This window comes from Muntiacus reevesi, chromosome 18 (genome assembly GCF_963930625.1).
Source record: "Muntiacus reevesi chromosome 18, mMunRee1.1, whole genome shotgun sequence".
NCBI classification, from domain to species: domain Eukaryota; kingdom Metazoa; phylum Chordata; class Mammalia; order Artiodactyla; family Cervidae; genus Muntiacus; species Muntiacus reevesi.
This window is the reverse complement of record NC_089266.1, coordinates 21030550-21046649: the sequence shown is the minus strand read 5'-3', so window position 1 is coordinate 21046649 and position 16100 is coordinate 21030550. Positions and strand designations below refer to the sequence as shown.

The 16100-nt window shown below is 40.1% G+C and overlaps 2 protein-coding genes across 8 annotated transcripts; one reads left to right on the top strand and one right to left on the bottom strand.

The window, feature by feature from the left end:
* Positions 1 to 1563: 1563 nt before the first annotated feature.
* LOC136149162 (keratin-associated protein 9-2-like) lies at positions 1564 to 2554 on the bottom strand. Of its 3 annotated transcripts, none has more exons than XM_065909175.1 (2): positions 2547 to 2554; positions 1564 to 2071 (listed from the first exon to the last, which is right to left on the bottom strand). In XM_065909175.1, the coding sequence occupies exons 1-2, from the start codon at positions 2552 to 2554 to the stop codon at positions 1564 to 1566; spliced, it is 516 nt and encodes a 171-aa protein (XP_065765247.1). The 3 variants fall into 3 exon arrangements, with proteins under 3 accessions (XP_065765247.1, XP_065765248.1, XP_065765246.1); XM_065909176.1 differs by lacking the exon at positions 2547 to 2554 and having other exon boundaries at positions 1564 to 1781; positions 1935 to 2154; XM_065909174.1 differs by lacking the exon at positions 2547 to 2554 and having other exon boundaries at positions 1564 to 2154.
* Positions 2555 to 6035: 3481 nt separating this feature from the next.
* Positions 6036 to 6926, top strand: LOC136149405 (keratin-associated protein 9-2-like). Of its 5 annotated transcripts, none has more exons than XM_065909643.1 (4): positions 6036 to 6083; positions 6249 to 6320; positions 6429 to 6556; positions 6635 to 6926. In XM_065909643.1, the coding sequence occupies exons 1-4, from the start codon at positions 6036 to 6038 to the stop codon at positions 6924 to 6926; spliced, it is 540 nt and encodes a 179-aa protein (XP_065765715.1). The 5 variants fall into 5 exon arrangements, with proteins under 5 accessions (XP_065765715.1, XP_065765716.1, XP_065765717.1 ...); XM_065909644.1 differs by having other exon boundaries at positions 6429 to 6581; positions 6702 to 6926; XM_065909645.1 differs by lacking the exon at positions 6249 to 6320 and having other exon boundaries at positions 6036 to 6073; positions 6368 to 6581; positions 6702 to 6926.
* The last annotated feature ends 9174 nt before the right edge of the window (positions 6927 to 16100 follow it).

Below are 16100 nucleotides of genomic sequence, written 5' to 3'. Positions count from 1 at the left end.
TGGATTTGTTGTCCCTATCAGCAGTACTATTGGCTTATAGTATTATTGTCATGGGATTCTAAATAGCATCAATTTGGACCAAGAGACCCACTTTTTGAAGAACAAGATCAACAACAGGAGCACAAACATGAGAGCTACTTATTCTACCGAACATCACATGACAGAGATGACTGGCCCCATGGAAAATTGGAATGGTCTTGAAAATGTGGAGCAAAGAACCAATTTAGAGGTGTCTTCTGGATGTGGTGTATACCTTGACCCAAAGACCATTACCCGGTTCCTATATAGGTAGTACTGAATATATACACAGAGGTAGTACACATGGTTTCAGAAAGTGATGTAGGAGTGAATCTTCTCAACTTAACTCAAAGTAACGTTCTTGGGGATCAGTGCTTCCCATCCTGGATTGAAGGGTTTAACACTATGAAAGTCACATTTCCTAGAAGGAATATCAGTTCAGTTCCGTCACTCAGTCGTGTCCATCATTTTGCATTCCTCATGTAGGTAGACCAGTGGGAAGCCCTTTGAACCCCATCAAGCTGGTTTGCAAGTTTTTTTTTTTTAAAGAGATAGATTTGTAACAAATTCTGGTGGAGCATACCAGTTGTCAGCAAAGTCTAAGAAGTGATTTTTTTGTCCTCAATAGCAAGTTAGTTAACATAAAGTGTTGTGGGGGACAGGGGTTCTTTTGCAGTTATTAATTGTTGAGGGATGGTTATCAAAAAGAGGTAGAGAGTAGGAATAAATAGTCTGAACATAATTTCCTTGGCATATTTTATGGTGTGTCCATGCCCAGCAGTAGCACATAAACAAAGACAACAACTACAACTTAGTCACTGAGGTTCAAGCATCTGTTTCCTTGGGATGTATAGGTAAATACCTGTGAGCAGGAAGAAAAGACCCTATCCTGGATGAGTGTGTTCATTACTGGCTAAAGCATACTACACAATTTACTTAATGAGCTAATAATTGATTTTGAGGGCTAACATGATACTCATAATGGATAATGCATATAATATGTAGTATGTACTTAAATCTCTATATCAGGAATGCCATGTAAAAATCAAACACAATATAGGAAGATTATGGCAAAGAATTTATTGAGAAACACACAGGCAAGACTACTGCATCTAGGAAGACAATTCAAAGGCATCATAAAAGGAAAACACAGGGTACAAGAGCCATGGGTATATTAATAGAGAAACATATGATTATATTAATCATGATAAGCTGCAGAAACCTATAGAAACATTATAAGGATTTGTTTTCCTAAGTTACTTAGAAGTAGAACATGGTCAGTCCTATTTTCAGAGTCAAAACCAAGACATAAGTCCTTATCAAAGATGCCTAGCACATGGTCTTCCTACACAAGAGAAAGACAACTGGGAGAACCCTCTGCACTCTATCAAGCTGATTTATAAGCTTTTAAAGAGGCAGATGGGTAACAAATTCTGGTAGAGCATACCAGTTGTCAGCAAAGTCTAAGAAGTAATTTTTTGTCCCCAAGTAGCAACTCAGTTGCTATAAAGTGTTGTTGGGGACAGGGGTTCTCTGGTGAGGTGATCAGCAATAGGAAGGCTGGCAGCAGCTGGACACACAGCTAGGGCGACAGCAGGTGGTCTGACAGCAGACAGGCTGGCTACAAGGCTGGCAGCAGCTGGATCCACATTCTTGGGCTTGGCACCCAGGCAGGCAGCAGCACATGGGGTGGTAGCAGATTCTGTGGCAGTACACAGGAGCACAGCAAGCTGACTGACAGCAAGGCTGGCCACAGCTGGACCGACTGAAGGTTTGTCCACAGCTGCTGGACCCACAGCAAGTGGGCTGACAGCAGGTGGTCACACAAGTAGGCTTGCGGCAGGTGGTCCTACAGCAGGTGGTTTCACTAGTTTGATAGCAAGTTGGGGGGCAGGAGGGCTGGCAGCAGATGGTCTCACAGCAGGTGGACTGACAGCAGGGTTTGCTGCAACAGGTGGGCTGGCAGCAGGAGGTCACACAAGTAGGTCTGCAGCAGGTGGTCCTGCAACAGGTGGTTTGACAGCAAGCTGGGGGGCAGCAGGGCTTGCAGCAGCTGGACTCACAGCAGGTGGTCCTGCAGCTAATGGGCTGACAGCAGGTGGGCTGGCAGCACGGGGAGCAGCAAGAGTGGGTCATTGTGTCTGTGATGAGGATGCACTCCTGTTCAGAAGTGAGTTTCTCAGATTCTGCTCACTCCTCCTGTTCTGGGGCTTTTATATCCTGGACCCCCAATGTTGGGACCAAGAAGCAGGACTTTCCTGGTTGTTCTTTATGTTATTGTTGTACTTTTGATAATTATCGTGGAGGAAGTTGCTTTCTTAGTGTTTTATATAGAGGCCTCTGTAAATTAGTGTTTGATCTTTTCCTTAATTGGGTCTAGTACTTAAGAATCTTTCCTAGAAGTTAAAAAGTCAGGAATCATCACCAGCAGCATTTCTGGTCCTGTGGCATCATCTGGTCATGGGGTAGTTCCTGCTGGCTCTGTGAAGGTCAGAATAGTTCTCCTTTCTCAGATTTGTTCCTTTGACTGGGACATGCCTCGAAAGGGTCGGGATGCTGATGCATTCTGTGATGAATGAAGCCTGCTTGAGTTCAAGCCCGGTCTCTGACAAAGTCAGAGTTAAGACTTCCATATGTATATATATATATATATATATATATATATATATATATATATATATATATTTGGCAAGTAGTTTGAAGTGTTTCCCAGTTTAATCAGGGTCATCTGAATAGAGGATGGTTGGCACATTGTTTTTCAAATGAAAATCAGCACCAAAACTGGAATAGGGGCAAAAGCTGAATCCTATTTTCAAACAGCATCCCTTCCTTACTGTTTCAGTGCTATTTTCTAGTTAGGTTAATGACCTCTGGTGAGACATCCCAACTTGCATATACTTTCTTCTACAACTTGTGATGAGCAGGTTAGATAGGAGAATAACTAAGGTATGTTTGAATCTGTATATTTATATATTCCGACAAATGTTGAATCTCAGCCACAATTTCTTACAGCTTTTAGTCCCCATTTTCTCTCTTTTAGATGTATATGTTAGAGTATAATTGCCATGTAATGGGGAAACATATAGTCAACAGCAGTAGAAAGGATAAAATGATAATGTAATTCCAATGGCAGAAAAAAGGGAAAAATTTAAAATTTGTGTGGTACCGCAAAATATCCAATGCAATATTGAGAAAGAAGAACAAAACTGGAAGCATCATTTTCCTTGATTCCAAACAGTATTACAAAGCTATATTAAACAAAACTGTATGGATTGGAAAAAAACAGCACCCAGATCAATGGAATAGAATAAAGAGGCCAGAAATAAGTCCACGCATTATATGGTCTACTAATTTATTACAAAGGAGCCAAGAATATATTAATGCAATAAGGAAATTGTAACATTTTAAATAAGTAGTGGCAAGAAAACTAGGCAGCCATGTGCCAAAGAATGAAACTGGGCTCCTCTCATACACCATCCACAAAAATTAACTCAAAATGGACTAAAGACTTGACCTTAGACCTGAGATTATAAAACTCCTGGAAAGGAAAATAGATAGTAAGCTCCTTGACATTGGTCTTAGTGCTGACTTTTTGGATTTGACACCAAAATTAAAGGCAACAGATCTAAAAGTGGGAATAATTAAACAGTTTATACCTAGAAAAGGAAACTATCAACACAATGAAAAGGAAACCTATTGAATTGAGAGAAAATATTTTCAAATCATGTTTCATAAAGGGCTGATATTCAAAATACATAACTCAATAACTCACATGACTCAATAGCAAAAATGAAACAACCTCATTTAAAATGGGCAGAGGTTCTAAAGACATACTTTTCCAAAGAAGACATGCAAATGGCCATTAGATACATGAAAAGGTATTTAATATCACTAATCAACAGGAATGTAAATCAAAACCACAATGAGATATCAGTTCATACCAGTTTTAGCATGGCTATCATAAAAGTGTCAAGATATACAAAGTTTTAATGAGAATATGAGAAAAGGGAACCCCTTTCCCTGTTAGTTGAAATGGGAACTGGTGCAGCCACTATGAAGAACATTATGGAGATTCCTCAAAAATTAAAAATAGGACATGGGGAGAATAGAATATGATCTAAATATTCTACTTCTTGGCATTTATCTGAAGAAAACAAAAACACTGACTCAAAAAGATTTATGCAGCCACATGTTCATTATAGCATTGTTTACACTAGCCAAGACATGGAAACAAGCAAAGTGTCTGTCAATGGATGAATGGATAAAGAAAACATGGAACATATTATATAATGGAATGTTATTCAATGATGAGTAGAGGGATATCTTCCCATTTATGACAATGTGAATGAACCTTGAGGACATTAAGCTAAATGAAATAAGTTAGAGAGAGACAAATACTTTGTGATCTCACTTATATAAGGCATCTTAAATTTTTTTTTTAAAACTGAACTCATAGATAGAACAGATCCATGGTAGCCAGAGGTGGGGGTGGGGTGGGTGAAATAGGCAAATGGGATCACAAGGTACAGGCTTCCAGTTATAAAATAAATACATGGGGGATGTGATGTACAGCATAGTGACCATAGTGAATAATACTGAAATCTTCAAAAGTTGCTAGAAAAGTAGATTTTAAAAGTTCTCATGCAGACAATTGTTCAGGGCTGGTGCACTGGGAAGACCCAGAGGGATCGGATGGGGAGGAAGGCGGGAGGGGGGATCAGGATGGAGAACACATGCAAAACCATGGCTAATTCTTGTCAATGTATGGTAAAAACCACTACAATATTGTAAAGTAATTAACCTTCAACTAATAAAAATAAATGGAAAAGAAAAAAGTTCTCATGCAAGAAAAAAGACTTTGTAATTATCAATTGTGACAGATGTTAACGTTAACTAGACTTACTACAGTGATAACTTTGCAGCATCTATGAATATCAAATTATTATGTTGAACACCTATAAACAATATAATGCCGTGTCAATTAAAGCTCAGTTTAAAGTGAACAAACAAGGATAGATACACACTGGTAGAATTCAGAAGTCTCATATCAGGAGAGTACATGACACCACTGTAATGAAATAGTGAAACATTTTTCTTGTTTCTACCCCTGTTGACTATCTGCTTTCCCTGTGACATGGCAATTACACTCTTACATATGTACCGAAAAGAGAGAAAATAGGGCAGAAAAAACTCTAAGAAATTATGGCTGACACATTTGACATTTATTGAAATCTATAAATCTATAAAGTTATCATCCTATCTACCTATTTGTCACAAATTATAAAAGAAAGTATGTGCAAGTTGTGATGTCTCACCGGAGGTGATTGATCCAGCTAAAAATAGTTATGGGTTGTTAACGAATTGATGTCTGAAAACAGGGTACAGTTTTTGGTTCTATTCTAGCTTTGGTGACGAATTGCTAGTGAAGAACAATGTGCCAACATCTTCTACCTAAATGTACCTAATAAAGCTGGGAAACATTTTAGGTCATTCATTACTGATTTGAAAGACATGTATATAGATACAGGTGATCCTTTTGAATCTCGGACTTCATCTGACATCACAGTTGGACTTTAGCTGGCTTCATTCATCACAGAATGCATCAGCATCCAGCAAGTCTCAACCTAAGTGTAGTCAAAGGAACAAAGAAAAGATGACTGTTCTGACCCTGGCCAAGGCAGGAAGAACTATCCCATGACCTGATGATGTCACATGATCAGAGATGTTGCTGGGATGATTCCTTATTCTTTTTCCCTTCTGGAAAAGGTTCTTAAGTACTAGTCCTAATTAGAAAGAAGATCAAACACTAATTTGCAGAGGCCTCAAAACACTAAAGAAATCATTTCCTCCTGGATAATTTCCCATTGACTGCAAAAACAACATACACAACAAGGAAAGTCTTGCTTATTGGTGCCAACATTGGGGGTCCAGTGTATAAAAAGCCCCAGAACAGAAGTAGTCAACAGAATCTGAGAAACTCACTTCTAAACAGAAGTCCACACTTCACCACTGACAAAATGACTCACTCCTGCTGCTCACCGTGCTGTCAGCCCACGTGCTGTGAGGCCAGCTGCTGTCGGCCTTGCTGCCCCCCAACTTGCTATCAGACTAGTGAAAACACCTGCTGCAGGACCACCTGCTGCAAACCCACCTGTGTGACCACCTGCTGTCAGTCCACCTGCGGTGGGTCTAGCTGCTGCCAGCCTTGCTGCCGCCCAGCCTGCTGTCAGACCACCTGCTGCAGGACCACTTGCCTCAAGCCTACTTGTGTGACCACCTGCTGCCAGCCCACCTGCTGTGAGGCCAGCTGCTGTCAGCCTTGCTGTCCCCCAACTTGCTATCAGACTAGTGAAAACACCTGCTGCAGGACCACCTGCTGCAAACCCACCTGTGTGACCACCTGCTGTCAGCCCACCTGTGGTGGGTCCAGCTGCTGCCAGCCTTGCTGCCGCCCTGCCTGCTGTCAGACCACCTGCTGCAGGACCACCTGCCTCAAGCCTACTTGTGTGACCTCCTGCTGCCAGCCCACCTGCTGTGAGGCCAGCTGCTGCCAGCCCTCCTGCCCCCAAACTTGCTGTCAAACCACTGAAACCACCTGCTGCAAACCTAATTGTGTGACCACCTGCTGCCGGCCCACCTGCTGTGGGTCCAGCAGCTGTGGACAAACCTGCATTGGGTCCAGGTGCTGCCAGTCTTGCTGCCAGCCAACTTCCTGTGCACCCGTGTACTGCCATAGAACCTGCTACCACCCCACATGCTGCTGCCTGCCTGGGTGCCAAGACCAGAGTTGTGGATCCAGCTGCTGCCAGCCTTGCAGCCACCCTGTCTGCTGTCAGACCACCTGCTGCAGGACCACCTGCTGCCGCCCTAGCTGTGTGTCCAGCTGCTGCCAGCCTTCCTGCTGCTGATCACATTGCCAAGGAGCCACTGTCCCTATCCAACACCTTCTATAATTGATTTGCCACCTGGGGACAAGCAAAATGACTTCTTAGGCTTTGCTGACAACTGGCATGCTCTACCAGAATTTCAGTTACTCATCTCCTTGCTTAAGAGCTTGTGAATTAGCTTGACAGAGTGCAGCAGGCTTCCTCCAATTGTCTTCCTCTGGTGTAGGAGGACCATGTGCCAACTTCCTGCATCTGTAACAAGGAAGCATGTCTTGGTTTTGACTCTGAAAATAGGATTGACCATCTAGTTCTTCTGAGTAACTTAAGAAAAGAGATCTCAGAATGTTTCTATAGGTTTCTGCAGCCTATCATAATCTTTATAATCATATTTTCTCTTTTGCTATCCTCATAGTTCTTGTATCATGCTTTCTCCTTTTACGATCACTTTGAGGTTTACCCATATGTTTCTCAATAAATGGTGTACCACAATTCTTCTATATGTGTTTGATTTATTGCACCACCTTCCTGACATAGAAATTTGTATATCATATGCCTTATCCATTACGAGCATCAATTAGCCCCCTTCCTAATTATTATCTCATTATTAAAAACCCATTTCATTGTGTAGTGTGATTTACCTAATAATAAACAGACTCATCCAGGATGAAGTCTTCTGTTCCTGCTCAAAGGCACTTATATTTACATCCCAAGGAACTATTAATAGATGTCTGAACCTCAGTGATTGTGCCATTGGCAAGCTATAGTTGCTCTCATTGTTCATGTGGTTATCTATAGCTGGGCCTGGACACACCATGAGATACTCCAAGGAAATTATGCTTAGACTATTTCTCCCTGCCCTCTATCTTTTCATGATAATTATCCCTCAGCAATTAGTATCTCCTCTCTCTGACCACTGGTCTATCTAGGTGAGGAGTCCAAAATGACCAGGTGACAGTTTAAACATAGACTATATTCCCTAAAAAATGTGACTTTTATAGTATTAAACCCTTCAATCCAGAAGAGTGTAGATCCATGGGGAGGGGAAGAACAGATTCCCATATATGTCACCGTGAGTTAAAGTGAGAGGGTTCACTGCTACTTCACTTTCTTCAACCATGTATACTACCTCTGTGGATATCTGGGAACCACATAGAGGCCATTAGGTCGAAGTATGTACCATATTCAGAAACAACATATCAACCTCGTGTGTTGTCATCTCTAAGTTGGATCTTCCTGTAATCTCCAAGACCATCTAATTTTCCATGGGCCAGACATCTCTTGATGATACTGAAAGAGGCTCAATACTCTTGGCTTAAAACTCAACATTCAGAAAACTAAGGTCATGGCATCTGGTCCCAACACTTCATGACAAATAGATGCGGAAACACTGGACACATTGAGAGACTCTTTTGAGGGGCTCCAAAATCACTGCAGATGGTGACTGCAGCCATGAAATTGAAAGATGCTTGCTCCTTGAAAGAAAAGTTATGACCAACCTAGACAGTATATTAAAAAGGAGAGAGTTACTTTGCCAACAAAGGTCCATCTAGTCAAAGTTATGGTTTTTCCAATAGTCATGGATGGATGTGAGAGTTGGACTATAAAGAAAGCTGAGCCCCGAAGAATTGACACTTTTGAACTGTGGTGTTGGAGTAGACTCTTGAGAGTCCCTTGGACTGCAAGGAGATCCAACCAATCCATCCTAAAGGAAATCAGTCTTGACTATTCATTCAAAGGACTGATGCTGAAGCTGAAACTCCAATTCTTCAGCCACCTTATTCGAAGAACTGACTCATTTGAAAGGACCCTGAAGCTGGGAAAGATTGAAGGCAGGAGAAGGGGATGACAGAGGATGAGATGGTTGGATGGCATCACCGACTCAATGGACATGAGTTTGAGTAAGCTCCAGGAGTTGGTGATGCACAAGGAAGCCTGGTGTGCTGCAGTCCATGTGGTCACAAAGAGTCGGACACGACTGAGAGACTGAACTGAACTGAACAAGATGATCCTAATTTTCCATGGGTCAGTCATCTCTGTCATGTGATGTATGGTAGAACAAGTAGATCCCATGTTTGTTTGCCTCTTGTTGATCTTGTTCATCAAAAAGTGGGTCTGTGGGTCCTAAGTTTTACTATTCAGAATCCTATGACAATATTACTGTAAGCTGGTGGAATAGATTGCTGATAGGGATAACAATCCATGCTTATAACATGGAATCCTAGTAAAGAAGAATTGCTGTCTTTTCCATGCCCATGTAGTCTAAGAGGAAAACTAACCTGCCTTCAAGTTAGCTGGCTAGGTTTCCTGAGGAATATTATTCTCTGCTTCTGACCAGCAACATATACAGCAGTGCCAGCCGTGGTCAGAGCGAGCTTGTGCTGTTGGTTCACACAAACCTTCCATCCCTGCCACCATGGACTCCATTCATGTATAAGCATCGATGCACCTAAAGAAAGAGATGAGGTAAGATATCCCAAACTTGCAGCTGTCCAGTGTTTCCTTTGTGGTAAACACTCTGGAGGTCATTAATCTGGGACACAGTGGGAAACACTTTCTGCCCTCACACCTCCATCTAAACAATTCTTCAAATCTCTTTACTTTCCACTCTTGCTTCTCCCTTGGCTCAGTGCAATCAGTCAGTCCTTTTACCACATGCAAATAGGCAAAAAGCATCATTTCCTCAGGGCACATTAAAAAAAAAAATACATATATATATACATATATATAATGGGCATGCGTACTGACTCACTCTTCACTGTGAGTATTTTCTCTTTCTACTACCCTTGCACAGCAGAAGTGTTATCTGTCATAGTTAAAATTCTCTCTTTGGTTTAAAAACCTCTACTGAAGTTAACAGGTGATGAAATTTATGATATTGAATGCTCATATATTATGATCAATTTGATTTTGTAGAAATCAAATGGAATTGGGCTGGTAATTATTTTAAATGCTATTTTTAATTAGAGGATAATTAAATGTTGCAATGGTTTCCACCATACATCAGCATGAATCCACCATAAGTATATATATGAAGGAGGAAACAGACAGAACTGGCTCCATCTTGAAAGCAGGACTCCATCTTGGGCCGGACTGTGGACTTTGAGCTATATGCCCAGTATATATAGAAATGACATACCTACTGGAAAACCAGACCCCCTGGATGGAAGAGCCCCAGGGTTTGTACCTAGGCTCTCCGTCACCTAAAATAATACTCTAATTATCTGTGTAACCAAATAGAATAATAAATTCTATTATTTTTATTGGGGTATGATCTCAGGCCTACTGATAATTGTCCACTGCTAACTACCTAGTCTTAAGGCATATGAATCACAGGTTAACTTTGATTGTGTCTTTCTTTTCCTTTGTTCAGACTAGTTTCAGGGAATCTGGGGATGTGAATTTGGGCAAGTACAGTTAGGGTATGTACAGTTTTCACAAAAACTGGTCGAGGTCCTTGGCTAAGAGGAGATGCTACCTTGGGCCCGCTGGTATAATAAACAGCACTCCACTTTCTGCATTGTCTTTCTGAGTGAGTTTCCTGGAACGCGTGGCTACAACACATACATCCCTTCCTCCTAAGCCACCTTCCTGCCTCCGTCTCCATTCCACCCCTCTAGGTCATCACAGAGCACCAGCTTTGGGTTCTGCATCATACTACCAATCTCATCTGGCTATCCACTTTATGGGCTTCCCTGGTGTTTCAGATGGTAAAGAATCTGCCTGCAATGCAGGAGACCTGGGTTCAAACCCTGGCTAGGAAGATTCCCCTGAAAAGGGAATGACTGCAGTATTCTTACCTGGAGAATTCCATGAACTGAAGAGCCTGGCGGGCTACAGTTCATGGGGTCTCAAAGAGTCAGACATGGCTGAGTGACTAACACACACACACACACACACACATATACACATATTCACTTTGTATATGGTAATGTATATGCTACTTTCTCAAGTCATGCCACCCTCTCCCTCCTGCAATGTGACCACACATCTGTTCATTATGTCTGTATCTCCTTTGTTGCCCTCCAAATAGAATCATCAGTACCATCTTTCTAGATTCTATATATACACATTAATTTGCGATATTTGTCTTTCTCTTTCTGACTTATTTCATTCGTATACTAGTCTCTAAGTTCATCCACTGCATTAGAATGGATTCAAATGTGTTCCTTTCTTTAGCTGAGTAATATTCCATTGTGTATGGAATGTACACAGATGTCTATCAACAGATGAATGGATAAAGAAATTACCACAATTTCTTTATCCATTCATCTGTTGATAGACATTTAGGTTGCTTCCATGTCCTTGCAATTGTAAATTAGTGCTGCAATGAAGATTGGGGCAGATGTGTTTTTTCAATTAAGGTTTCCTGAGGGCATATGCCCAAGCAGCTCAATACCAGAAAAACAAACAACCCAATCAAAGAGCGACCAGAAGGACTAAACATGTGAAATGTTGCTCCTAAACCATGAAAGATGACAGGATTCTGGCCTCTGGAGCAGAAGAATTCAATCCGGGGCCGGTGACGAGGTTTGATCGCTCAGAGCTTTTGTTTCATAAAGTTTTGTTAAACTCTAAAAGAGATAGAGAAAGTTTCTGACATAGACATCAGAAAGGTGCAGAAAGAATGCCCCCCTGCTAGTCTTTAGCCAGATGTTATATAGCTACTAGCAGTCTGCTAATCAGAGAAAGGAAATGTCTCAAAACTCAGAGAATGGCACCAGGCCCCTCACCCACAACATGCATTTTGAGATAACATTGGCACCAGTTGAGTCATCCTGGGCCATGAATCTTGAAGAAAGGCAGTTTTCCAAGCAAATATATAATTTCATTAACATAGATTAGGAGAACAATGTATGAGTAAAACATACTGGTTTGTCAAGTTGGTTCTGAGTCTTAGGTGGAACCGACTTGAAAACAGTGTCTAGGTAAATACATAGTACATTAACATAGCTTAAGACAAACATCTCCATAAGAAAAATGCCTTGGTTAGCTCAAGGTTGAAAAAAGTTAAGTTCAGATGGAATCAGGTGTCATTGTGGCAATACAGAATTTTAAGAGAAACCTGTTTTTAAATTAGTATAGAGAAGGGGGAAAAAATCTTAACAGTTGTGGTTTGTTTCCTCCTGCCACTTAAGAGAGAGATAAAAAAATGTCTGACATTTGCAGCCTACTTCCTCCATTTTGGAGACCCCTGACCTTCCTTCCTGTTACCCTCTCACAAGCATTTCTCCAAAGAAGACATAAAAATGGCTAATAAACACATGAAAAGATTCTCAACATCATTCTTTATTAGAGAAATGTAAATTAAAACTACAATGAGGTATCATCTCACACCAACCAGAATGGCCATCATCAAAAAGTCTACAAACCACAAATGGGCTGGCAATTGTTACTCATGTATTCTTTAATCATTGAGGGCAGCACTAAACTCTGCTGTTCTCTATGGATGTGCTATAGGTTCTCATTAATACTATGACTTGGTAGTTAAATAATTTATAAATTTGAGAATGGTTTCTGTTAAGTAAGGCATACAGACTTAAACAAAGTAGACAAAAATCTTACATTATCATGGAACAAGTAAGAAAAAAATGATTCTCTACTAATAATGATGATGAATCAATTTGTTTTGAAATATCCTTGAAAATATAAAAATTGTGGTCTTTTCAAAAGGTGTCTACTTTCAGATGGACTGACCCTGTGAAAGAGAGAGAAAGAGAAAGAAAATACTTCTAATCCATTGGTGGACCTAATATATAGAAAGAAAATAGTGGGAAAATAGATGTTTAAAGATCATAACATAAAATATGTGAAACACTTCTTGAGGTGACTTACGTATATATTCCCCTAATCAAGTGTTAATGAGTAGCAGAACAGAAATTTGAACTCTCTTCCACATGATATTAATTCCCATAACTGAGAGCTATTGTCTTTTCCACCATGGAGAACTTATGGTTGAAGATAAGATAAATAGAAGCACAAATCTATGAGGGAACTTATTACAGAAAGTCGATAGTGTACACTAGAAGCATCTTACAAAGGAACAAAATAAAAGTCAAAAGAATGATCACTTTCAATGATATTTCATTCTACTAAACTATAATCTGGTAACATCTAGAATATTCAGGGAAACTACTCTGACTTAAACTTAACACTACATATCTGATTGAAAAGGTCAGTGATAGAGGTCTTGGGGGAAAATGAGAATCTTAAGGTTCTGTAGTCAGTAGGCAAATTCTGGGCATAATGAAAAGTGCATCCCAAGAGTTGGGAGAGCACATGCCAAGGATAACGGAGAAATCAATGTGATTTTGCAGTACAGATATCTTCTCTTGGGAAGAGTAACAGCTCAGCAATGCCATTCTGGGTGTCTAACAAGTGATCCCAGTGAGCAAAAGATTCAGGAGACTGGATTGGGGTAAGGAGAAATGCTAAAATAATCAATTCCTATTTATGAGAGATGCTTGAAAATGGAATGGGTTACCACGGCACTAGGACGTCACACCACTGGAGGTACGGAAGCATCAATTAAACAACCAAACAGTTGGAATATTGTATCTTTGATTTGTAGCCTCTGTGAGTGAATTCTATCAGGGGACTGTAAGGGTCCCTTCTATTAAATGAGTCTCTGTGAAGTCTCTAAATTCTGTCTTGTTCAAGCACTATAACTGATTGATTGGTTGTTGACATTGCTGTTTTGCTCTAGGTCCACAAGCACTCAAAGGCATAGCATTAAAATAATAAGACATTGCACCATAAAATTATGACATCCATTCACTTAGGCAAAAAGATGCTCTCTCCCCAAATGCTTTCAGTTGAGTACAGTTCAGTCACTCAGTCATGTCCGACTCATTGCAATCCCATGGACTGCAGCATGCCAGGCTTCCCTGTCCATCACTAACTCCCGCAGCTTACCCAAACTCATGTCCATAGAGTCAGTGATGCCATCCAACCATCTCATCCTCTGTCATCCCCTTCTCCTCCTTCAATCTTTCCCAGCTTCAGAGTCCTTTCTAGTGAGTCAGTTCTCTGCATCAGGTGGCCAAAGTATTGGAGTTTCAGCTTCAGCATCAGTCCTTTCAATGAAGATTCAGGACTGATTTCCTTTAGGATGGACTGATTGTAGCTCCTTGCTACAAGGAGCCCCTGTCCAAGGGACTCTCAAGAGTCTTTTCCAATACCACAGTTCAAAAGCATCAATTCTTTGGCACTCAGCTTTCTTTATAGTCCAACTCTCACATCCATCCATGACTACTGGAAAAACCATAGCTTTGACTAGATGGACATTGGTTGGCAAAGTAATATCTCTGCTTTTTAATATACTGTCTAGGTTGGTCATAACTTCCCTTCCAAGGAGTAAGCGTCTTTTAATTTCATGGCTGCAGTCACCATCTTCAGTGATTTTGGAACCTCAGAAATAAATTCTTTCACTGTTTCCATTGTTTCTCCATCTTATTTGCCATTAAGTGATGCAATCAGATCCCATGATCTTAGTTTTCTGAATGTTGAGTTCTAAGTCAGCTTTTTCACTCTCCTCTCTCACTTTGATCAAGAGGCTCTTTAGTTCCTTCCTCTCTGTCTGCCATAAGGGTGGTGTCATCTGCATATCTGAGGTTATCGATATTTCTCCCGGCAATCTTGATTCCAGCTTGTTCTTCATCCAGCCCAGCATTTCTCATGATGTACTCTGCATGTAAATTAAATAACCAGAGTGACAACATAGCCTTGATATACTCCTTTCCCGATTTGGAAACAATCTGTTGTTCCATGTCCAGGTCTAACTGTTGCTTCTTGACCTACATACAGATTTCTCGGAGGCAGGTAAGGTGGTCTGGTATTCCCATTCAAGTTGATCTTTATTATTTTGACAAATGTGCAACCAACTGAAATGATTCTTGCAGACTCAGAAATCTGCTTTTATTTACATACAGAAAAGTGTATTATGTTCTAGTATTACATTACTGTATTATATTACATTACTGTATTATATTACAATCAAGTCCTCTATTGAATCATAACAATTTATCCATGACATAAATTAATATTCCAATTTATGGGTCACAATTATAATTGTGGTATAATTTTCATAATCTACTTGGTCAGTCATTTCTATCTGCATGAAGAACTAAGAGGAAAGTCAAATAACAATCAGAAGGTTATTCTGTGAGCAATCAGAAGAAGTGTTTGGTAAGACGGAATGCTGAGTGGCATCTCCTGCAATCATGTCAAACACGTGGTCTTTCCTAAGGGACTGGAAGACTCAGGTGCAGTCTCTTTCCCCTGCAGTGCTTGGCTGCACTGCTAACCTTTGCACGTGTGCCTCTCTTGACTTTGAACCTCCACGACTGACAATCCCAACTATATTTAAGAAACACACATTCATTATTCAAATCCTCATCAGGCTAGAGGAATTTCTACTCGTCTTGATATCACAATTTTTCTGTAAAATACCATTGCATAAATTGATTCTAGTCCTAGTTATGTCTTATAACTTAGACTTTAAAATACCTAGAAGGAAATTGAGTAAAATGGGAAGGACCTCTACAGATAGTGTATAAGCATTCTGTCCAAGCAATTCTTACAGAGTTTTTCCAGCAAAAATGTTTATATGTGTGTACCAAAGGACTTGTTGTAAAACATTCATAGCAACACTACTTTTATTAGCTCCAAACTGAAAATGATCTAAATATATATCAACAGTAAACAAATAAAACATGTCGTATTCATTCAGTGGAAGATTAGACAGCAAGGAGAATGAATGGACTACAGATAATTACATGAAGGAGTCTCACAGTCATAACATAAAGAGAAATTAGTCAATTCTATATTCTCATTTATATAAAGTTTAGAAACTTTATATAAAGTGAACTTGCCTACATTTAGGAATGAGTGAAAGAGAGAATTTGAAAGTGATGGCAGCAAGTTCTATTTCTTTACCTGGTAAAAGTGACAAATGTTCCTTTTGAGATATTCTATCAAGTTGGACATTTTCTCATGTGAAAAATGCAAATAATAATTGTGGTGGACTGTATGATCTTAGAATGAATAGTACATATCATATGCACATGTGTGTAAATCCTCACAAAATGAATGTTGTATAAAAACACCAAACACAATATGGAATTAGTAGTGGCACAAGATTTATTTGGAAATTTAAGCAAGATTCCCTGCTTCTAGGGAGGCACTCAAAGTGATTAT